The sequence below is a fragment of the Xiphophorus maculatus genome, chromosome 11 (assembly GCF_002775205.1).
Source record: "Xiphophorus maculatus strain JP 163 A chromosome 11, X_maculatus-5.0-male, whole genome shotgun sequence".
Taxonomy (NCBI): Eukaryota; Metazoa; Chordata; class Actinopteri; order Cyprinodontiformes; family Poeciliidae; genus Xiphophorus; species Xiphophorus maculatus.
In genome coordinates, this window is record NC_036453.1 from 11,231,605 (window position 1) to 11,255,750 (window position 24,146).

Here is a 24,146-nt window from a genome sequence, read left to right on the forward strand (position 1 = left end):
ACCAACATAGTGAGGAACACACTGCCAACAGAGACACACCCTACTCAGCTACAACCAAACCAGACATTAACCGGCTAGAGTGAGACGTGACAATGGAGAAGGGGCTTTGAAAAGTATGTGTATGCCGACCTCACAAGAGTTTGTTGGGGTTGAAATCGGAACAATAGGCAGGTTGGGCATGGAATTGGTGTAGGTTTTTTTTAGAAAAGCTTTAAAAAAAAAAAAAAGAACTACAGGCACATTGTTCTATCCTGTCCTCTCCCAAACTCTGGAGGTAGTCTCTTTTGAACCCTGCTTGGTGTTCAAAACGATGGTGAGCATCGTCATCCTCCAAGATAGAGATTGGTCCCGAGTGGAGGGATGGAATTTCCACTGGTTGTTGGAGCTAATCTTGATTGGCCGATAGAGGACGTTGTGAATTTTTCATGCTGCTACTCAACACAAAAATACATTTTCCTTATGAATGCCCACAAACCATCACTGTATAATTGCAGGGTTGCAGAGGGTACTGGTCCCTATCTCCAGCGATCATTGGGCAAGAGACGAGGTACACCATGGACAGATTGCCAGGGTGTCTATGTGTTGTAACAGGACAACACAAAGACACAAACAAGACAAACAACCGGACACACACTCATACATAAGTGAATGTAGAGACTAGTTAACTTAATCAAGTTTTTAGCTGTGGGAGGAAGCCAGAATACCTGGAGAGAACCCAAGCGCGCACATGGGGAACAAACAAACTATATGCCGTACAAATGTGACATCATTTAAAGTTTCTAAGTAGATGCTAATGCCACGCCCAAAAAAGCTGGTTGAAGAATGGGATGAAGAGTGTGTGACCAGGCAAAGGAAAGAAGAAGCCAGGCTGTTGAACCTGTGGACAGTACTCCACCTTTTGAGGACCCTGTTTGTTGAATGAATTAACTGTTGAATCACCAAAATATGTTGTTTCTCCAATCATAAAAATCCAATCCAATAAACAAGATAAAACAAGAGTCAATAGTGAAATAAGTTGCGGTAAAGGCACATTGCAACTGAAAAATGCGTCCTTATGGTCTTTCACACTGGTTACGTTTTGATGCTGCTATCGTCAAAACACCAAAATATGGGATAGGTCATATGCCAGTTGGCTTTCACTTTCAGAATTTTAATAATGTGAAGCAGCAAGAATGTCTACAGAAACTACAACCAGTTTTGGTTTTCTTTTCAAGTGAAGTTTGCTTTCAGACACACACCTACAATAATCCAGAGATGAACAGGAAGGAAGTGGTTCCTTAACAATGCTTTATATCTAAGAAAGGCTTCAGACCAAACTATTGTCTTGTATTTTTATGCTCTTAATCTAATGCATATTCCACATTTCTGTTGTAGAAAACTCTTATTGACAAGTTCTGAACAACATTGCTTCTATATTTTTTTTTAATATGATTTCTATTTTCATGTGGGTATCAGATCTTTCTGTATTTTTGCACAGAATACAGAAATAAAAAATAAACATGCCTAAGTAAGTATTGTTCTGTTTATTAAACATTTATTCTTACATTTTATTTATTATGCATTTCTACTCGCACATTGCTTTGCTTCTTATACTCAGAAACTTCACTCCAAAGGGACAAATAAATGAATATTATATTTAATTCTGATCTGAACACATCATGATTAATCTTTTTTTCATAAGATTCTTGCAATTATGAAGTATTTTTAAAGTATAAGATTTTTGTGCTAGGTTTATTTATTTACCGTACTTATTTATTCATATCACCAAAGGATTTAAAATTTAGAAAAATAGAGTTAAGAGATGTTGTTTGTCTTGTAATTGAGCACTCTTAATTTAAGTCAACGCTGGTGTGAGACTAACAAATTCTGTAAATCTTTTGAACTTGATCTGCTATAAATGGGCTAGTTGTTATGCATGATGAATGTGAATTGATTTGGATTCCATTTCTTCAGTAGCACACATGATTTTTATTTGGGGGCACCTGCTACTGAAACTTTATCAATGTCTCTACTGCTGGAGTATAAATGGAAAAACCTCTATGCAACTTTTTTGATTATGATATTTTCTGCATAACTTCATACTTCATTCAGATGATAAACAATTTCTAACATCAGCTCCTGCAATTCGCAACAGAAAAAAGGTGAGCAGACACTCAATCCGGTTACATCACATCAGCCTTGTGGCTGATAAAGTCCCAAATAGCACAGGAACTACAACAGGGCTACTTCTGCTTCACATCGAGCCACACAGAACCAACTTATCTCGGTTCTTCAGCCACTCCCTGACAATTTTACTCCCTCCACCCCTGCATCAGCTGAGAACAGCGTGACAACGCCCCTTAAAGGGCCACGGCCCCCTTTGGAGAGGGCTTTCCCAGGAAGTGGAAAGTTTGAGGTGAGCCAATGGTCTGAGAGGAAACAAGATACTTCTCTGTACCATGAGCATAAGGTGTTGAAACATCAAGAAAATTTCCTTCATGGATTCACATGCAGCAGTACTTTGAGGTTAAAACTGTGTAAATAAGTGAGATTTGCATCTGGCATAATTAAAAAGATGTCAGAAAGCGTGTGTATTTATTTTTGCCTTCAAAGTAGTCAGCTGTTCTTGTAATTCTTTAAATCATCTTAGTCAAAAATTCTCCAAGCTTTCTGAATGTTTTTCAGTGTTTTTCATTTGGATTTCAGCTGTGGTTTGTTTTGCTACCAAACTCTGACAACAAACTATTTGTCAGACAGAAAATGGTATTTTAGCAACAACAAAGTGTCACACCTTTAGAGACACTTTTTTAATCCCTGTTTCCTACAATGACTTTAAAGTACTCTCTGTCAGCTTAAGGGTGTTTTTTTTTTGTCATAAGAGATGTTTCTTCCTTTGTTTGCCATATGTCCCATTTTCTCTTTTCTAATCAAAGTCTATTGTGAGAATATTCTATCATGGTCAGGAACACAGACTCACAATAAGACAAGTAAAGGTTGATAGATAAATGACTGCCTTGAAGGAAAATCTCTATAAATAAGGAGTAGCTTAAGACTTACACAGTCAGGTAAAACACAAGCTTTTAACTAACAGAATAAAAATGAAGACAGATTGATGGCTAACTAAATATGTATAGGTAGCTAGCTGCATATTGCTAACTAGCTAGCTGAATGTATGTAGCTACCTAGAAAGCTAGATAGAGAGCATTATTATTTAATGTTTCCTCTCTGAGACTAACATAATAAAAATTGTTGGAAAACACAGCAACATCCTAGAGCTAGAACCACTCTGTCAGGAGGAAATTTCTTAAAGTTCAAAGACCGACCAGTATGGTGGTGAGAGTTTCATGCTCTTAGTAGAAAAATCTAGTTGGGATGTTTATCATATAAAGCTTAAGAAAAAATATTCAATCTGTAAATGTTGAGGAAAAGGCTCAAAATATATATATTTTTAAATATGTTCATTAAAACATTATCTTTTTATTTTGGGACTATCTATATAATTTATAAATTTCCTTCTAGCGTTGAACATAATGAAGTGCTCATTTGCAGCGGAAACCAAATCACCAGCTGTCAGGCATTCACAGATCTATCCGCTGATTACATGATACCTCTGACTAAGATGTGTTTGACATTCCTCGGCAAGAACTGTCATGCATGTTCCTCGACGTCCTATAGGACAAAGAAAACATGCTTCAAGGGAAATTTCTCTGCAGTTGGGAATCTGACGAAAACAAGGTCAGAGTCACCAAGGAATCTTCACATGCAGACATGTAGGAACTGACAGCGACATTTAACCGGAAAGGACGCAGAGATAACATCACTAAATGCAAACAAGAGGGCACAGGGGCGTCACTTATTTTAGGTGTTTTTTGAATTAGTGGCCAGAGGCAGTCTGAAATAGAGTATTTGTCTCCCTGTAATGTGCAGCCCAAGTTTTATTGAAGGTTAATTGAAACAACTTAAAGATTTCCGTCTGTTTATATATATATATGTGTGTGTGTGTGTGTGTGTGTGTGTGTGTGTGTGTAAACAGATTCCATATATATATAAAAATGTGTGGAAACGTTTAGAAAAATATGGAACTTAAATTTTTTTCAATCTTTCCTTCCATTAACCTATCAGTCCATTTATCTGTCCATTTCCTTCTTTCCATACATCCAACTATCACCTTCTATCAATCTATCCATCCATCCATCCATTACCTTCTGTCTATCTACGTATCCATCCATTTCTATCCAGCCATCATTACTATCCATCCAACCAATACCTTCTTTCCATCTGTTTGTCTGTCCATCAATACATCCATACATACATACATCAAAATTAATATCAAGATATTTTAAAGAGGAACATAATCACAGCTGAAGTCGTACAGATGATAGTCATGTGTTACCTTGTTTGATCTGACTCTGTAAAAAACAAAAAAAAGACAATAAAACACCAGATTGCAGCTTGTAAATGATCTAAGGGACAACGAAATTTTACAGCATGTTATTTGTTCAATATCATAAGCTAGAAAAACTCCACCCTATGGCTTAGCAACTTGTAAAACCACCTTCAGTAGTGGTTGTCTGCATGACTATCTGTCTAGCACATCACTGTCGAAAGCTTTTGGCCCTCTCTTTTTCTACAACATTGCTTCAGTTGACTGAGATTTTGCAATGCCTTGGAGAACTGCAGGGGTTCACCTCAAGATGAACCTGCTGAGACATCGACACCTGGGAGGAATTCTCTCTGTAAATTTACAGACTTGCAACACTTCTCTGTTTGACAAGAAGCAACTGTTGCTTCCATAGGATCATTTCCTAATGACTTGTCTACTCGCAGGCGATCAGTTCATCAATACACTTGATCAGCACCTACTGCTACTTACCCTCTTAATTCTCCTCCATCAGTAAGGATGTGTTTTGATTTTCACGCACAGTGCTGATGACTTTGTCCTCAGTCTTTCTTAAAAAGACTGCTTGGTGTGTTTTTCTCCCTGAGACATACATCCGTTCTACATTTAATACTAGGCTTAAAGTGACTGTGGCTTAGCTGCTATAGGCATAGTCTGCTTAAAGACTAATAACCTAATACTACCACTTTCCCATTTTTACCATAATCTCAATTTACGCATTATTTGCAATCATTGTAGGGACAAAATAAATAGTGTTGTATTCTGCTGAGGTTTCTATTGTTTAAGGTGAGTAGATCCTTTCTACTCTCACCAAATGCTTGCTCAGAACGAGGGTTTGGTTCAATCCCTCGTTCATATTTCATATGAAATTTTTCATATTTTGCAATAAATTGTCAACTGAATTTCCTCAATTTAATTTAAAGTTGAAATTAATTTGGCTCAGAATCTGACTGATGACTGGTCTGTACTGCTAAAAATTACAGCTAAATATTCAATTGATTTCAACTGAATTTAATTCCTGGATATGCATCCAATGATCATTAAGATATTTCTGTTATTGAAGCTCAGATTATTTGGTCTCTTACGGATTTTTTGCTTCACTGATTGCTTTTATTTTTTTTTATGATCAACAGATGCTGTAAACTGGAATTGAGCCAAACACGGCCCGTCTCCAGGGACCTCTCATCCTTTAAGTTTGTTTCTACAATTCAGTCGCCAGAAAAACAAAAGCTGCGCCACAGAGTAACATATTCTTGCCTTGCGGTCGCCTGAATGTTGGGTCAGACATAATAATAAAAAACAACAGCAGAACCACAAACACAGACGGTGAATGTGAGGAGCTAAACTGGGTGTGTCTCCATCTGGCAGGCAAAAAGCTCTCAGAGAGAGAGAGAGAGAGAAGCTGTCTGTTATCACACCACACCCTGCTGACGCAAAGCCGGCCACCAGTTCCCTACACACCCTCTTCCCTTTACACACTCACACACACACATATAGTCAACAAAAAGTTAGTTCACATTTTTCCTGTCCAAGCGTCAAGGCTGTGTGGTCAAAGCACCTCTCCAAATCTCACACCTAATTCAGAAAGACCAGCGGACACAACTCAGTGTGTTCTCACAAACATACTTATTCCAATCCGTAAAACACTATCTACATTTGTAGCGCATGTTTCAATTCAAACACAAAGTGATTTACGTCTCCTGAAACCAGGAGACAATGGGAGGAGAAAAAGAGAGGAAAAGAAGTAAAACTAAATACTAATCAATAACTATTGATATCGACTGAAATGAAACACTTATATCGTGACACATCTTTCAGCCATATTGTCCAGTTTTTGCAGTCATTATACCCAGACCTCTTGACCATAGATGAGAGTAGGAACGATAGCTTAACCAGCAAATTGAGAACTTCGCCTTTTGACTCAGCTCTCTCCTCACTACAACAGATTGGTACAGCGCCCGCATCACTGCGGACGCACCACCAGTCTACCTATTAATCTCCCACTCCACTTGTCCCTCCTTTGTGAGGAAGACTCCAAGTTGCTTAAACTCCTCCACTTGGGCAGGAGAAGGTACAAGACTCTTTTTTGGTTCAGGACCATGGTGTCAGATTTAGAGGCATTTAAAGGAAGAAAAAGAACACAAGAATGGATTTGGTTTTCTATAGCCAGAGAGCCAGATTGGAGTCATCTCAATATGTCGCTAAAAACGATGTCATCAAGTAAATATTTAATCGTCCCCATGTTGTATTCTGATTTTCTGTTGAGGATTATGTGTGCATTACATATACAGTAATCATACATTGGGATATCTGATCTTTTTGTTCATCTTACATAAACACTGATGCAGATAGGAGTTTTCTATTCCATTTCAACCTGATTTATAAGGGTAAGACCGCACAGTTAAAACCATATATTAGTTCAGCTGTTTTGGTGCACTGACGTAGACTTAAAGGGAAGCTTTAAACATCTTCATCTAGCAATGGTCTCCAAGATGCCCAAATGTTGGTGCAAAGGTTTAGCACAGAAACCAATACCTTGGGAAACCCTCACTAATCATTGTGGTTGAAGTATTCCAAAACAATAAATAAAGAAATTGCTTCTGATGAGCTTCTACATAAACAAAAGCAATGTCAAAAAGCCAATATTTACAGTTTAAAATTAGTTGTATCACCTGCAATAGATTGGAAAACCACAGCCCCAGGTGTGAACATGCTAAACATTGTGATAAGGCTACGCTACAGTAGAAATGAGAAAAAAGGAAAGCTTGTTGCATGTAAGGTATGTGTCTCTGCAGGTACGTAACTTTTATGCCCTTTGGTAACTTAGATTATACCAGCTAGTTCTTGAGGCCATTAGTTCACCCATCTTATCTAGCATTGTCATCTCAGTGAGGCTAAAAAGGGAAAGGTGGCATTTTTTTAGAATAGCCCAGCAGGTGACACGTCTTCCTCTTTTTGCTTTTCACTAACCTACTTCTCAGGTAGTAGAAGTACTTCTACCTGAGTACTTTGAAAGGTGGCAGTATGTGTGTATGAGAAACATTTCAATTTCTTATTTCAACAGCTGATTTCCCCCCAGCAGGTACACAATGTGGTAAATTAATCATGGTTCAGTTTCACATTTGAAGTGCTCCATTAGGTTGATGCAAACCTCTCTTTCCTGATACTTTGCTTGTAGTTGTGACACACATTGAGAGCTCTACATCTGTTCTTTGACAGTCACTGAAGGAAAAATTGTCAATAAAGTCTAATTCAGTTTCACACCAACAGCTTGTTTGCCTTCTCCCAGTGCTCCCAGAGCAACCTAGGAGGCAGATCTTAGTGCTGTCAACCAACCTCCATGTGGAACTGCTCCTTCCTCCCTCCCCTTTTCTCTGCTATGCTCAAGCATAGCCTGTTGTGAATGCTAGGCTAGTTAGCATTGCCACCAATGATGACAGATAAACAGTTTTCCTGTAAGGGTAAGTTGCAACAGACTGGAAAACCACAACCTCAGGTGTGAACATGAAGATGATTGACAGCGCTAAGACACTCCTCCTGACTCTGATTGGATGTTTTTGGTCAGGAACGGTGCGTTTCTTCAGACGACAGTAGTAGCTCAGGGAGAAGGTGGAGGAGATCAATCTTTTCACAGATTTTCTGTCTCAAATTACACTGTCATAACGTAGTGGCAGTTTAACAAATATGTTAAAAAAAACATTTTTTTTATGAGTGACCATGCAGATTTAAAGTATTCATTTTTCACATTTCTTTTTGAAGTACTCTTGATAAATAGTCATCAAGGCTTTCCAAAGGTATTCAAAGAGCTTTTCTATAGACTTTCGATGCTCTTTTTTCTCATAGGGATCAAAACCGCGTGAAAAGATTACAAGAAAGTGTCTGCTTGGGATGAAGAAATGCTTCATCTTAAAACTCTCACCGTTCTCCGTTCAAATCCAAGCTGTTGTCAGTGAGGGAGAGAGAGAGTGTGCTCCTGTTTTATGAATCTTTTACTTACAGGAATCCAACAGTGAAACAGACTTCAGAGTTTTATCAAGTCAAGTGGAGTAACGGTTTCAGACAACCACCAGCTGAGACTCCAGTTCAAAAGCCCGACCTCACAACGATGAAGTCACAGGGAAAAGGGTGAGGGAAAACCATGGAGAACAGATGACCTCAGTCTTATTTGGTTTCATTTCTATTTTCAGCTGAAGCCCTTATCATTTTTATGAGAAACCCTGCAAGTGTGTAGCCTTTACCCTGAAAAAGAAAAAAAAGAAACAGATTATCTTCCTCCTCTCTCGGAACTGACACACCCACCACCCTCTCTCCTCTTCCTCTCGCCCCTTTCTTTCCCCTCTTTTCACTTTTGCTTTGTGGCCGCCTTGGCAGCGCCGCCGCGGTTGCCACAGAGACGGGATTCTTCACCCCCCCGGTGAATGACTGTGCCGCGGTTGGTGGGCACGGGGGGAGTCGCTCTGCTCCACCACCAACATCATCACCATCACCAGCCCCGCATCCAGGCTTAATCTAAGGTGACACGGCCACTGTCCTCACGCAAACACACGAGGCACAGCACGCCCACACACACACACACACACACACACACACACACACACACGAGCGTGTCAACACCGGCATGCAGCAAACACTCGCAGCGAGAGGAAAGTGTGTCCCGTACACTTAACAAACCCCTTCTGTCCGCCACTACCGCACGCTCATTCACGTAATTTACATCACACGTCTCCACTGGACGCGCACATTCAGACCTACTCAGGCCTCCGTAGTGAACACGCCTACACACTTCCTTTCCTTTGAACATCCAGTGCCAACGTGTCTCCGCTCCCTTTTCAAAATCAAACTTAAAAGTCAGAGCTCGAAATCCTTGTTCTCTTCAACTGTAAATCAGAAGTTATGTTTACTGATAGGCTCATCATTTCATTAAATAAAATTAAAGAAGACAGTTAGGTCATTAGAGGGGAAAAAAAAGAGATTAGGTAAAGAAGCAAAATTGTTTAGAACAAAGACCTTAGTGTGAAACCTGTAGTCTTAACAATTTAATCAGAATTTATTTTTATTATTTCATTCATTTGAGGATTGGCTGCTGTGTTTTGGATCACTACTCTGCTGTGAATCAGTTCAGGCCAAGTTTCATGCATCAGATTCGATAGAGGAGTCAACTAACAGAGCTGCCATCGATGTTTTTAATGTGCATTTTGAAGAATCACATTAGAAAAGGTTGATGGAAGACAAAACATTTGAAATAAATTATTTAATTTTGTAAAAAAATAAATAAATAAATAAATTTTAAAAAAGGCTTTGGCTCTCACTTGAGGTAGTTTTGGACTTGTTAATCATTTTCTGGTCTGGTCATGACCTTAAGAAGTTACCATGAAAACCGAAAGCTGTAGAGTCTGAGACGGAGCCCTTGTTTTGTTTTAAGGTAAATTTCCTGGGAAGTCCACTTTTGAGAATAGACAGTTTTTTAAAAATATTTTTGACCTGCAAGAAAGCAACTTAGTTTTCACACATAGTTTTTGCTTTGTTTTTCTTTAATACATAATTATGTTTTGAAATATTTAGTGGTCAATTTAAGATTTCATGGAATGCTAAGTGTTGTACTGCAACCAAAATCTAGACATCTACATTTAGAGCAGCTTCATTACAAATAAGCAAATTAAAAGTCAAATCTTCTTTTATGATATTTTTGAACATAACACTGATTGGATTTTACGGCCACACATTTTGAGACAGCCTCATTCCCACAGAATGATTTCCAACTCATCTTTACGCTGATATCATCTCCAGAGTCAGGATGTGAACGTATGTGTGTTTACACACAAGTAACTGCCTCTGAGTCCTCTGGAAGTACAACATGCTGGTAGTAAACCTCCAGCTTACTGGCATGCTTTCACTTGCACTAAGTGGCATTTATGATGAAAATATCCTGTGTTTAGAGTTTATGATTTCAACTGGAAGGCAAAACAGAACAAGATGTAATCAAAGAAGAAAACGATGTGCTGCAATATTTTTAGCCAGACATTATACACTAAAGGATATAAATCACTAAAATACTTGAATGATGGCTTATTAATTTGACCCCCAATGACACAGTGAACAGCAGCAAATAAAACGATGGATAAAAAACTCATAAAAAAAAAACAAGATAAGCGCGGAAAATAAAAAGTAGACCAATTCAAACATGAATAGGTGTGTTATTACAGCCACAGCCCTGACAAAGCTGAGCGCTCAGGAGCAGAAGCCCACATGACAAATCCTGTTGACCTTTCATGAACTTCACATGAACTTCAACTCTGCTTCCTGCGATTTGCTGACATCAGAAGAGACTGGGCGTGTTTTCCAAACGGCCACCACCACGCCTGCGTACACGAACAACGCTGACAGATGCCTCCATCAGGCACATGGGAAAAGTTTTCCAAGAGGTGCTGTGGGCAAATTCAGATCTGATCTTCTCTCTAAATAGACCTGGTGTAAAAACATCCTTACACAAAGCCTGTAGCTAGCCAAGTAGAAAGCTATTGTCGTACTTCTTCATGTGCTTGACATGCTGTAGCATTTTTATTACTGTGGTTATTAGAAAAATTCAAGTTACAGCATAGATTTTACAACCTGCATACAGAAGACAAACACACAAACTACAACAGTTATCTCTCTAAATGATTGGTAAATGGCAAAAAAATGTCCATGTTTGAAGATTCACTTCATGGCAGTTTGAACTCGTGCATTTCAAACTTCCTGTACTGCAATGCAAACACTGGTTTGGACATGAACAGGAACATTAGAGATTTGGCTTCAACTATTATTGTTATTCCTTCTTTATAACAAAAAAAGCCAAATGGATCCAAAAGGATCTCAAAAATAAATAAAAATTTTTTAAAAAGAACGGTTTCTACAAGTTTTGAACTGTTACTTTTTGAAATTCTTGTAGTAGCGCTGTAGTCCTAACGTTATAGCTTGGTAGCATGTCTTTTTGGAGGTGTCTTCTTTATTACTGAAAAAAGACATAGATCATTAAGTAATGTTTGGGAAATAACTCATTGGAGCTTTAAACTAATGCTGTTGTAACTTTGAGTAGCAGGAGTGCTTACATTAGCTTTGAAATAAAACAAGAGATTTAGTTTCAAATGAGATTGATGTTATTTGGGGCTTTCATTAATAGCAAAAAATCAACAAATGAATAATTATATAACTTTTTAAATAATGCCTTACCAAAGCTTTGAACTGATACTTGTCTGCGTATAGCAGCTAGCTACGCTGCAGTGCTAATGTTGACTTGTTCAAAAATAAATTTGGTTAGTTTGGACATTTTGGACATCTGTGATTCTCTATTACGGCACTTTAAAAGCTGAGGCTTTTGTTCACAAGATACAATAATCACTATACCAATAATCAATGGCAAGTTAGTAAGCTAACGACAAAAAAGATCTCCTACAAAATTTCTACATTTTGTAAAGAGGAACTTCACGAGAGTGAAAACTCTGTCTTTTTCCATCGCCAGAGCTTAAAGAGAAAAGAACTTTTCACCGTTTTTAAATGTCAGAAAGTCCAATAATCTTCACTTAAGCTCTTAATGTAGGCAAAACAGAAGACAGAGTTTAATCAAATCCTGTAAAAGATTTTTTTCTTTTCAAACCACTACAAAAGATTTTATAAAATAAGGATTTAAATGACAGTTAAAGGAAAACTTGAAGTGTCATTTTGTCCACATCATCTCATGAGACAATGAACAATAACCTAGATAGACTTTCTGTCATCTCATCGTCTGGCTAATACTTCTTTCACAACCACAATTGCTTTGTTTTTTTTTTTTTATTGCTACCAGCATGGATGTCAGTAACTTTAATTAAATATCATTGTCTGCTTCTATTTTGTCTAAAAGAGCTTTTTCAAAATAAAACGTAACAGCTGTTTGTCGTTTAACAGTCTGTGTCAAACCAGTGTAGACATTAACAACATGCAGTATATGAAATAATATTTACCAAAGCCAGTCTATATTTTAGAAATATTATTTGATATTCAAAAGACAGAGGGTCAGAGGTCAGTCTCGGATAACTTTTCAGCTCCAGTTAGGCTGCAACGATGAAGCTTTTGAAAGCCATACTTTTACATTTTGATTAGAGAGGGGAAAGAAACAATTGCATTTCCTTTTTGTTTTCATGTTCAAGACTAACTCCTTCTAAAGTCTGATTTCCTGCACAACATACAACAATAATCACTTCTTTAAAGCACATAAATGTTCATATTTTAAACTAATGTCATCTTTTGAACATAACGAATTAAAGGAAGCTGAGAACAGGACTGGACTGATGGTTTCCATTATGACTACTGTAAACCAAGACCCTCTAAAATTTTCAGACTGAAGCTTTTAATGATTGTTTGACCTTTTTTGGCTGTTTTAAATCATTGTATGTTTTATCAAAGCATTATAACTGATTTACAGATATAACTGTTGACATTTTGTATTTATATGCACGCTCGTATTGATTTTTTGAAACCTCATAAACGTAACTTTTTATTTCTGTGTTTAACATGCATAGGACGGATGGAATGGCACATAGTTCAGATTGTTTCGCAATATTTGCCCTCAGGATATAAAGCTGCTGCAACGCAACCAATTCCAGGGAATAAATTGTCTCGGTAGTTTCTGCAGAAGCCTGTTAAAAGCCTATAAAAGTTTAAACTAAGTGCTGGTTTTACTGCCAGGTACCACAACAAAAAAAAAAAAAACGTATATTCATGATGAAACCAATTTTTATGTGATATGATTTATAGTGCGACTCTAGTGGAGTCTTAAGATCTTGTTTGCGTTTTTGTTTTGTTTTTTTCCTGCTGGATGAAGAGTGGCTTTGTGGACTACTCATTCCCACCAGAAACCCAGAAATGGAGGGAATCGCTATAGCAACCACTAATGCAACATCTTTTACGTCTGTAGCTTGTACGAAGCCCGCTTGGTATTTGTTTCTTACACTAAACTGTCATCAGGTAAGTTCTAACTTCTTTAAAAGGGCGAACTGAAGGAATATCCAAAATGTTTTTCCAAATAACACTTTAAAAATGTGACACCACCTATTATTTTCTATGCATTTTTTATGTAAATACACATTATAAGACTATCGCTCCACTGGGAAGTTTGCATCTTTTCTTTAGAATCAACAGACTGTAAATGTTATGATGCCAAAATCATAAAATATACAAGGATGATTAGCACATCAAGGCAGACTGAGTTAAACTGTCACTTAAACATGCAGTCAACACAGATGGCCACTGGGCAGGCCAAGCTGTTCCCAGGGAAATTGGTTAGGTGTGTGTTAGTCTGTGTATGGGTCCTTACACACACACTCTTCACTCTCATTTCTATTCCTCCAATTCTCCAGATTTCTACCATCTACTACTTCTTGAATTGTTTATTGTGGACAGAGCAGTTAAAGATGAACAAAAGAAAGGAAAGTTTTTGACTCAACATCTGTGAAAATTTATCACCAAGATAGAACAGACTTATTATAGAGATGAAATCGGAGGATGTTGGGGGGTTTTCAGCTAATGGCCATTTTTAGAGTTTGTAACTATTAGTCGATTACTAAATTAGCTGATGAGTATTTTCAATCTAATCATCACGATTAATCATTTCAGCCCTAATCACAAGAATCTATAATTTCCACAAACTCAGATAAGACGGATGGCTGAAGGTTTACTCACACTTTGGTTTAATTATGTACAGATCATATGAGATTTTATATGATCGTATAATCAAACTATTTTGTCTTGTAAAGTACTTTGGAAGTACCTTTAAATCAAATGGGGGGTGTCATGCTTTGACCTGACAATGAAGACTTCAAGAAGTCATTTTCTACCATTACTTGCCAAGGTCACTTTGACAATTACGTAACAGATTTATTCCAAAGTCAGAGTGATACAAAAATGAACCGAGTGTTAAATCAGCCATTCTGCAACAACTACCTAACTACTCCAACACCTAAGATGTTTTTTTTGTTTTTTTCTCTGCAGGATATTTTGGCTAACATTGTATTCTTTTGTACCTTGATTAATGATTAGTCAACCAATGAAAGCACGCTTGCATTTAGTGGAAATTCGATTCATCTCAGTGTCACCTCCAGATGGTGTGAATGTGTAGAATGTACTAGTGGTAGAAAACATGGAGGAGGAGGAGGAGGAGGAGGAAGAGGTGAAGGAAGAACAAGAGGAGGAATGACAGAGCTGCAGTAAGCTCCTCATCCTTGTACTGCGGCAGCCTGAGCTTCCTGTATCAGAGTCAGATCACGACATAAAGGGGAGTCCCTGATCCATTCATAACTGGTTACAAGTCCAACCAGTGTGAAACCAGTTTCTCTCCCAGATCATAACTTTAAATCTACCTTTAAGTCTCCCTTCCACTCTCCATCCCAGGCTCAAACTACTTTAAGTTGGTAAAGAGTTTGGGAATCTCTGCAGATCAGCAGCTGTGTGTGATTCTTGGATCTACAGCAGCTCTGCTGGTGTCTCAAACATTTCAATTCTGAGCCTGGATCTGGTGGGTGAGCTTCAATTTTTGGTATCATGACGAGAGAATTGGCCTCCTCTGCTCTGCTCTGCCTTCGTCATATAAACAGAGATGTGTCTCTATAAATAGAGCTAAAGCCCCGAAGCAGTCCGGCCCGAGCAAGACAACCCAGTGAACAGAGGGGAAAAAAAGCAATAGAGAGAAACCAACAACTCTACTTCCTTTACCGACTGAGTCTAAGGCAAAAAAAGGTAAAGTTTCTACTTGAGTTCTGCATGTTTTGACATTTTTTTCTTTATCATATAGAGAAACCCCTTCTACCTTTCTCAGGAACTCACACAAGAAACCACAATCACACCAGTCTGTTCCTAATCCGAAGGCCACCAAATCGGATCCCCTCAACACCTTGGCTGCGCCTAGAAATTCGGTCCATGAAAGTGATGAACAGAATCGGTGACAAACGGCAGCCCTGGCGGAGTTCAACTCTCACCTGAAATAAGCCCGACTTACTGCCGGCAATGCGGACCAGACTCTGACACCGGTCATACAGGGACCTGACAGCCCGTATCAAAGGGCCCGGTACCCCATACTCCACCCATCAATAGCTACTATTCTTCATTTTTTAAATGCATTCTTGCTCTAACACACCTGAATTACCTCTTCAGCATGCCATCAAACTCTGCAGAGGCTTCGTAATGAGCCATTCATTTAATTCAGGTGTGTTGGAGAAGGAATGCATCCAACTCTACTTTCAGACATCTGATCTTGATGCTCAATTACAATTTTCAGTCTTTTTTGATTTAAAGTAGTGACATGTTGGGTAATGAGGGATTTTAATGCATCTCCATCCAGTTTCGTTTATCCCTGCTGACATTTCCTGTATTTCCTCCTCAGACCTGCTCTGCATCATTTCTGTGATTCAGCCACCAAACGGCAAAAACAACAACATCTACCGAGGCGATTGCTCAGATGCAAACACTCTGCTTCCCACATCATTTTTCTCGTTTTTTAACCCACTCTCATTTATCTCTTCTGACTCCCAAACACAACCAGACAAGCAGCCAGCTGGCCAACAGACCAGTCATCCACTCACTCAGCTGGGTTGGTTCACCATCAGATGTGATTCAAGCAAGGAAACAAGTCTGTGCACGAGGACGCTGAGCAGGAACCGGAGAGAACTTGAAGCACATTCCTGCGAACTGCTGCTGATGCTGATGATCGAGGAACTGAAGCTGGCTGTACACGACAGCACGACTGGAAATAGAAAAATCCAACAAGCCCAAATATTTCCTCACCACCTGGAGAACATATCAGTTTTTTTTTAGGGAACTCCGACATCCTGCATTCATTCAGATTAAAATGTGAATCATCAAGCGTCACTTCAAGTAACGCCACCTTTAAAAGTACTTAAAAATTCACTAACCAAACCAGTTAAGCATGCCAGTTTGGCTGCAATTTGATCCAAATGCAGACCAGCAGTGGCTCCATCCAGGATTTGATCAATTACATCAAAGACCTGGCATGCCTAGAGTAGCTGCAGCATCTGACAGGCAGTCAAAACAAGACACAGAAAAAAATATCAGCAGATTTATAAGCACCACCAGCAACAGTGTTTAAAAGCTGAAAATAGCAACTTTGAACACAGCCATGAGCTACATTTGCTACATGATGAGCAGAAACAACAAAACCTTAGTAAAAATAATTTAAAAAAAAGTTAGTGATAACCTTTATATTAATTGAAAACTCTTTTGAAAAAGCATTTTGCCGTATATTGAGGAGAATAAAAGCAAAATCATGCAAGGTTTTCCTCCCATTTTGGCCAAAAGTATTTCTTCCCTCTCCCAAGCAAAGAGGTGGCACCAAAATGAACATTTTGTTTTGAAGCGCGATCTTTGACAGTTTAACCAGAAACAACAGAGTTCCTATCTGACTCCAGATGGAGGCGCTTGCACTGCAGACGTCGCTGCAATGTTTGGAAACAGCAGACAAGTTTATGGATTTGAAGTTAAAATACATTAAAACTAACTCAATCTGTGTATGAGGGACAAAAGTTTTGATATCTCAGAGATCAATTTTTGCTCAGCAGGTTAGTGAATCATTACCTACTGTGCAGCATCGCTTCCCTCCCATTCGCACATAGCTGGACTTTGCACCACTGCGACCTTTGCTGTGGATGTCCTGCTGATGTCGTACGACTGACCCCGTTTGCGCATCAACGTCTCAGCTGATCCACTGAATGTAAGACCATGCTTAGATAGGCCTTACTGGCAGATGGACTGAACTTATATAGCACTTTTCCAATCATTTTGACCACTCAAAGCACTTTACACTACAGTCGCATTTTTACACTACAGGATTACTAGAGGAAACTGGAATCGAACCTACAACCTTCTGATCACAGGACGACTACTCTACCACAGAGCCACAGTCACCTCACTGGTGCTAAAACACAGCTATGTTATCAGTTACCTGCTGTGGTGGGCACTCTTCCCCTAATCTAATTTTTTTGATTAGCGCTTTTGCTAACTTTCAAAGACCTTAGCATACTCAGCTCTGTGTTGCCCTGCGACAGACTGGCGACCTCTCCAGGGCGTTCTCCGCCTCTCGCCCGGAACATTAGCTGGAGAATGGTACCAGCACCCCTCCTGACCCCAGTAGGGACAAGAGTGTTAGAAAATGGAGGGATGGATAGCATACTTAGCTTCCCTTAAGTTAATTTTTACGGATAAATTCTAAATTGCTAATTTACTTGGCTATTTTGTAATCAGATGCTGAATAAAGTTTGACATCTGTGTAGAAGTTTTAATTATCGACTGTTAAGAATTCTTCAATAACAAATTTGACCCTGTTGAAGAAATGGTAGATATTAACATGGTTGTATTTAGCGCTTTAGCATTAGCTGTTACTAAATACAATGTTGGGATAGTGCTTCAGCATTAGCTCCCACTAACTCATGTTGGCTTAGCTCTTTAGCGTCAACAGAATGACTGATAATTACTAGTGCTTTATGGTTAGCACAGCTAGCTTTTCAGTTAACGGTGCCCGTCCAAAGTTATCGGCACCAAAAGTGTCAAAAACTGTCATCAAGGTAGATAGCGGTGGAAACGTGAAGAGACGGTAAGAGTGAAGTTAGAGCTGAGGTCCACATTATTATTTTGATTTAGTTGTATCCCCTCTAAGTGCAAAACAAGAATTTGGAAGACAATATTTCATCATAAAGAAATGTTTGAAGTGGGTTTTCTCTAAAATTAAATAAAAAGACTCAACAAAACCATTCTTACAAACCAAACTGGCATTTCTGACAAACTATTTTCACTGAGTGGTTGTGACAGAGCAGCCATTAGGGACACAGGAAAGAATATATGAGGCCTACTTTTGTCCAAAAGCTACTGGTATGATTGTCACTGTTAATTAGGCGCCACTGATACCAAAATGTAAAAACTTTGTGTAAAAAAACTTAAGACACACTTGCTGCTTCCCTGGGCAGGTGCTGCTGATCAGATGCACTTGATTAATTGATCATCAATGTGGCCACCTCCATGAAAGCAGGAGTTTTCATAGTCTGATGCTCTGCAGCATACATGCCAAGACAGAAAGACATCAGCCGTAATCGATGTGGTAGAGAAGCTACAGTTGCTGCACCTCAATCTGGAAAAAGCAAACATTCTGAAGAGAATGATAAAATCGTACAGAAATGGCTCCTAAAAGTTATTGCATGTTCGAGAAACAATGAGTGATCTGATGCCCTTCTGCAAAGTTAATTTAGAAAATCTGGCAAAAAACAGATCATTTTCGTTTGTCCCAACATATAAAACCAGGGCACAGGAATCAAAAGTTGATGCAATTTCACTTGCATATTTCAACCAACAACTATGTAAACAAGTGGCTGCGTTGCTGCTAAGTGACAGGTGTCTTCCAGTGCAACTACAGTTCACAACAGCCTGAACCGCAGCAGCTGTACTTCTGCAGCGCTCAATAAGAGGAAACCATCTGCCACGCAGGATGTGGGGCATTATTTATTTTTTGCGGTTTGTTCAGAAAAAAAAAGTGACAAGCCTACAATAAGCATTCTGTCAGACCAAGAAGACCTTTGTGTTACAAAGCAACAAAAGGGGTAACGTCATAGGGCACATGAGTAAAACAGCTGCAGTTACGCTGCATTTTTACTCTCAGTGGACAATTTAAAAATGCACAAAAAAAGCTGCTGATGCAGGTTCAACAGCAGTTATTGTAAATAAAGCAGATTTACAATATTTGCATGCATGTCCACAGGCTGAGCTTATGTGCAAATAATAAAAGTCGGGTTAATTTCTATAAAGCAGAATTAACTTTGGTTTTCGCAGGTTCAGTTTCAGCCTTGTGATCTTCAATCACCAGGCTGCAGGCAGATCTATCGGTTTCCACTTTGTGCTACAAAACTTTCATTCACCGAAGCAGTCTCATGTTTACCCCGGAGTCCAGAGCTTCTTTGACAATTCACACAGATTTTACATAAAAGAAACTCGAGCCACATTTAATCTGACACAGAGAATGCTAAAACGTTCAAAAGCAGTCATTTGTCATGGAAAAAAAAATTACTTTAACAAGAGTCTGGATGAGAAGAAATAAGAAATTTATTAAAACCTTGCAAGGTGAGAACAGAAATACAGAGTCAAAGGAGTCTGTCAAGTCTGCTCTGACCAACAGTGGATTCTGGCTTCCTTTTATATGTGCTGGTCAGCAGATCATATAGCAGGAGGGTGTCACCGTCTCTGGGTGTTTCCCAACAGAGAGAAGAGAGACCTGATTGGATTATAGGTGTGAATCCTTGATTGTTATGCACCAAGGATTCTGTGGAGCCCAACACCAATGGTCTTGCTAAGGAAAGGATGGTTTTGCTATTGTTAAGGAAAGGGGGGTTGTTACTTAATGCATAAAATGCAGCCTAAGTTCTGGGTTGGAGAAGTAACACCTAGATAGTCTCCTGGATCACAGACATCCCCTGCTGTTATATGACACTGTAGAAATCTATAGGAGAGCAGCTTAAACCAATCTCTTTTTAAGATCATGCAGACACAATCTAAAGCACAAGAGGGGTGAGGGGCACATTGTAAAATTTTCCATTACATATTGCTTAAAAAAAAGTTGATATTTTATCATTGAAAAGTGTTGCTATTTAAAGAAATGTGGCAGACACTGAAACTTCCTTTCTCTCCCCCCCACCACTTATGTTTTCAGCCAACAGAGAGCAACACTGCTGGGAATATTTCAACTCTGACTCGCAGAAATGTTTGTAAAACTACACTTCCCCCTAGCTGCCTCATCCCTCTCAGCCCAGCAGCTTTTTTTACAGGCTTCAGCCCAGCAGATGAAAGGTCTGAGAGATCAGAATATCAGTCAGATCAATGACATTATGACCAATATGCAGTCATGGGATGGTACTTGAACTGTGCTGAGGAAGTTAAATGGGAATTTGACATGAAGTAACAGCGATTCTACCTAATGTGCAGGTTTGATTTTAAAATAATTAACTTAAATGAAAAAAAAATTAAGACTATGCTCCATAATGCATGATTTAAATAATTTTGCAAAGATAATTTGTAAAATGTGTCATACACTTATGTTGCCCTGATAACCCGAAATTAAATCCAGTGCAACTGTGTGCATTCATGAACCCACCTGTGGGTAATTTTACCTCATCATGAACGCAGCTGTTCCATAAAAGCATCAGAAGTTTGTTAGAGAGCAATAGTGAACAAACAGCATCCCGGTGACCACAGCGGAGAGGTCAGAAGGAAAAACGAGAAGTTTATCAAACAACGCGCCAAGCTTTGAACGCTCACAGAGCCATCCGTCATCTGAAAGTGGAAAGACGTTGAAGCTTAGTCTGCAAATTATTCCAGGAGTAAAGTGCCCAAAAACTACAATGAACCGGATATGAAGTAAAACTGTAAAAGATTATTTTAGTTATCGATTTTTCTGAAGAGTAATCAATTTGAATACAAAAATTGGGATGTTCTGTTCAGCTTACTTTATACAATATTAACAATATGTAAAAAAAAAAAAAAAAAAAAAATTTCACTGCCTAAAAGTCAAAAACAGAATTATTTTAGAGCACGCTTGATCATTGGTGGCAAAGTCTGAAAAAACTCTAAATAAATGCTTAAATAAGCACTTTCTCCACTACACATCAATACAGTGTCAGGCTGATCTGTTGACTCTTTCAATTAATAATTGGGTAGGAAAAGTGCTTAGAAATTAAAGGGGGGTTGTTGGTTTGTTTACAGAATTCGAACCAGGTGATCCTAAATCCGTAATACTTGAGTTCTGGGTTGAACAAATTCATAGACAAAAAAGTTTTTTGTTTTTTTTTTTATCTTAATGTATATATTGTGGTATAGTTTTGGTTTAGTCACTGCTCTGACTGTATTGTTTTTTTCTGAAAGTTGTATGTTTTACTTTGTATACTTCAGTTAATTATTAATCAGTCACTAAATTAGTTGGCGATTATTTCAATAATCGATTTGTCGTAATGATCCGATTAAATGTTTCAACCCAGTATGAATAAAAAAATAAATCAATTAATTAAAAAAAGACAAAAGGCCTGTATGGGAACTCAGAGAGCCACAATCAGGTGGAGAGAATCTGCTGTGAGGACATCCACTTGTCTTGCACTACACTAATCTGGCTTTTATAACAAAACAAATAGCAAGAAGAAGACTAAGAAAGAAAAAAGTCCTGAGGAGACAGGTTTGTAACTTCACACAAGCCACATTGACAACACTGGAAGCATGTAGAAGAACGTCCTCTACTCAGATGACTACAAAACAGACTTTTTTGGCCTACATGCAAAAACATCACCAAAAAAACACCATCTTTAAAGTAAAAATCAGTGGCAGCATCATGCAGTGGGGCAGTTTTCTACAGCGGGATATCTAAAAGCAATTTAGAGAGACCAACTAACCCAGGGGTGGGCAATCCTGGTCCTCGAGGGCCGGTGTCCTGCAACTCTTAGACGTCTCCCTGATCCAACACACTTGAATCCAATAGTTGAATCACCTCCTAAGTGCAGTCAAGTTCTCCAGAGTCCTGCTAATGACCTCATTATTTGACTCAGGTGTGTTGAAGTAGAGACACATCTAAAAGTTGCAGGAGACCGGCCCTCCAGGCCTGGAGTTGCCCACCCCTGAACTAACCTAACATGACAACAATACTGCTTCACCGTGCAGCCTTCTCGCTGGTCTAATGCATGTAAATCAAACAAACAACTCATTAGCAGTATACTAATTCAACCATCTGAATCAGCTGTGTTGGAGGAAAAAAAAATTATCTGTAAACATAAGTGTCTACTCCACTCCTCGAACTACAGTGTCCTAAAATCTTAGATGCTTTATAGAGTCTCTGCTTCAACACAAAATCAAAGCATATTTACATTTTAGAACGGCCCAGTCAACGTGCAGAGCCAAATCCAGTTGCGGTGAGGTCGGAAAGCTGATGTTACCCATCCAATCTGACTGAGATAGAGTTATGTTGCAAAGGAGAACGGACAAAAAAGTGCAATAATGCACTAATTTCTGACATACATTCCTAATATTACCCTTTCAGAAAATTTTATCAAGAAATCAATTAACTGAGTTTTTGGCTATTGATAACTTAATTTTTTGGAAAATCTGGATTTTCTTTTTCACCAATGTTTTCATAGAGCGATGTCAGCGCCCGAGAGCGGCCATCTTGTTTGATAAGCGTGTTTTGCAGCTTCTATTTATCTGGACTTTAAATGTTAAGACCAGGTTACAATTTCTTTTAATTACAAGAATGAGAATAAAGTTGTTATGTTAGGGGACTAAAGTAGTAATGTTATGAGAACTCCAACATGAAAAATAACAAATAAATTTAAAGTTATACTTTGGTATAGGTTTTACATATAATGAAATGCTTCATATTTTAAAACATCAGCATTAAATTATTATTAGTAGCAGGACTTTGAAACGATTGAGTTAAGGATTAAGTCTATTTTAAAGAAAGAGTCACACAGACTGACCTGGCCACATCAGTTGTAGCGGGTTTTTTTTAATTAAAATTACCTTTTCTCTTAATTTCAAGATGTTCTTCTGGTAAAGTTGCATCTTTATTATGACTATATTGTTGTAATAAAAAAAATATATGATGAACATAGCCTACTTATAATAATCTGTTGAACAAATCACAGAATGGATGACTGGAATGAAATCCACTTTTTGAAAACATGTACTGTCATTTGTCTTTTTTTTTTAGAATTAAAAAAAATTATCGGATATGGTATGAAAAAAAATCTAAGATGTTATTTTTAAGCAATGTCGCCCAGCCCTACTTTTTAGCAAGGTGCTACAAAACTGATGGTACAGAGAGTACCTGGAGGCAGTGCACCTGGCTGCTTCCCATGGACGTTTGCAGAAGAGGCTGCTGGCCCTTTAAAAGCTAAGATGGTGTCCTGCAAGCTGCAGAAGCTGCGTTCCGTTTCCTTCCTGCTTCCCTGGGATCTCGGAGCATTTAAAATCGAACCTGAACTACCACCACACACACATACAGAGAGAGAGACACACACACACACAGAGAGAGAGAGGGGCGCAGAAGCTTCCGTGTTTTAGCGTGGAAATGACAGGACTCCCCTGTATGATGCACTTGCAAATGCAATGAGGTTACAAAAGTCCTCCGCTGATTGCAGAATAAAAAGGATGCGCGTGGCTGCAGCAGACACAGCTTACTGACATTTAAATGATCAGACACATGTTAGGCTGACATGTCAACTCTGCTTGTGTACAGGCAGATCATCCACAAAGGCAGATGTCACTGTTTGTTCCTCTGACCAGGAATAAGGTGCACTTACTTTCTTGTTACGGGTCTCCGTGTGCATCTCGGTTGCCGGAGCGGTGCAGCGGCGGAGGGGTGGAGCAGCAGGAGCAGGAGGGGGTCGATCGGGGCTTTGGGTGTAGCACTATCTGAACAAGAAGTGTCAGAGGGGAGACAGGAGGCTCGCTCTTTTTGGGGGGCGGTGCTATTTTTTTTCCACCTTTACAGTGAATGTTCGGGATATATAGGAACACCGATCCCCGCCTCTTCCAGTGTGTCTTTTCAGTTCATGTCCGCAGCAGCGTCGACGGCTCCCTGAGCTTCATCCCCCCCAAAACAAATCAGAAATACGGCCGGTGCTTTCTGCGTCTCTCCCTCTCTCTGAGTCGGCTTGTTGTTGCCGTGTATTCAAGGGCTGGGCTCTCTCTCTCTGCCTTTTCCTCCTCCGCCTCTCCCTGCGTG

General features: G+C 38.9%; 1 protein-coding gene across 1 annotated transcript in view; it reads right to left on the reverse strand.

The window, feature by feature from the left end:
* Positions 1–24,146, reverse strand: part of LOC102218074 (Krueppel-like factor 8) — a 72,722-nt gene extending 48,576 nt beyond the window's left edge. Inside the window, exon 1 of the mRNA XM_023342014.1 lies at positions 23,722–24,146. Within this exon, the coding sequence (XP_023197782.1) occupies positions 23,722–23,748 (27 nt within the window). The 5' untranslated portion in view covers positions 23,749–24,146. The remainder of the gene's footprint in view (positions 1–23,721) is intronic.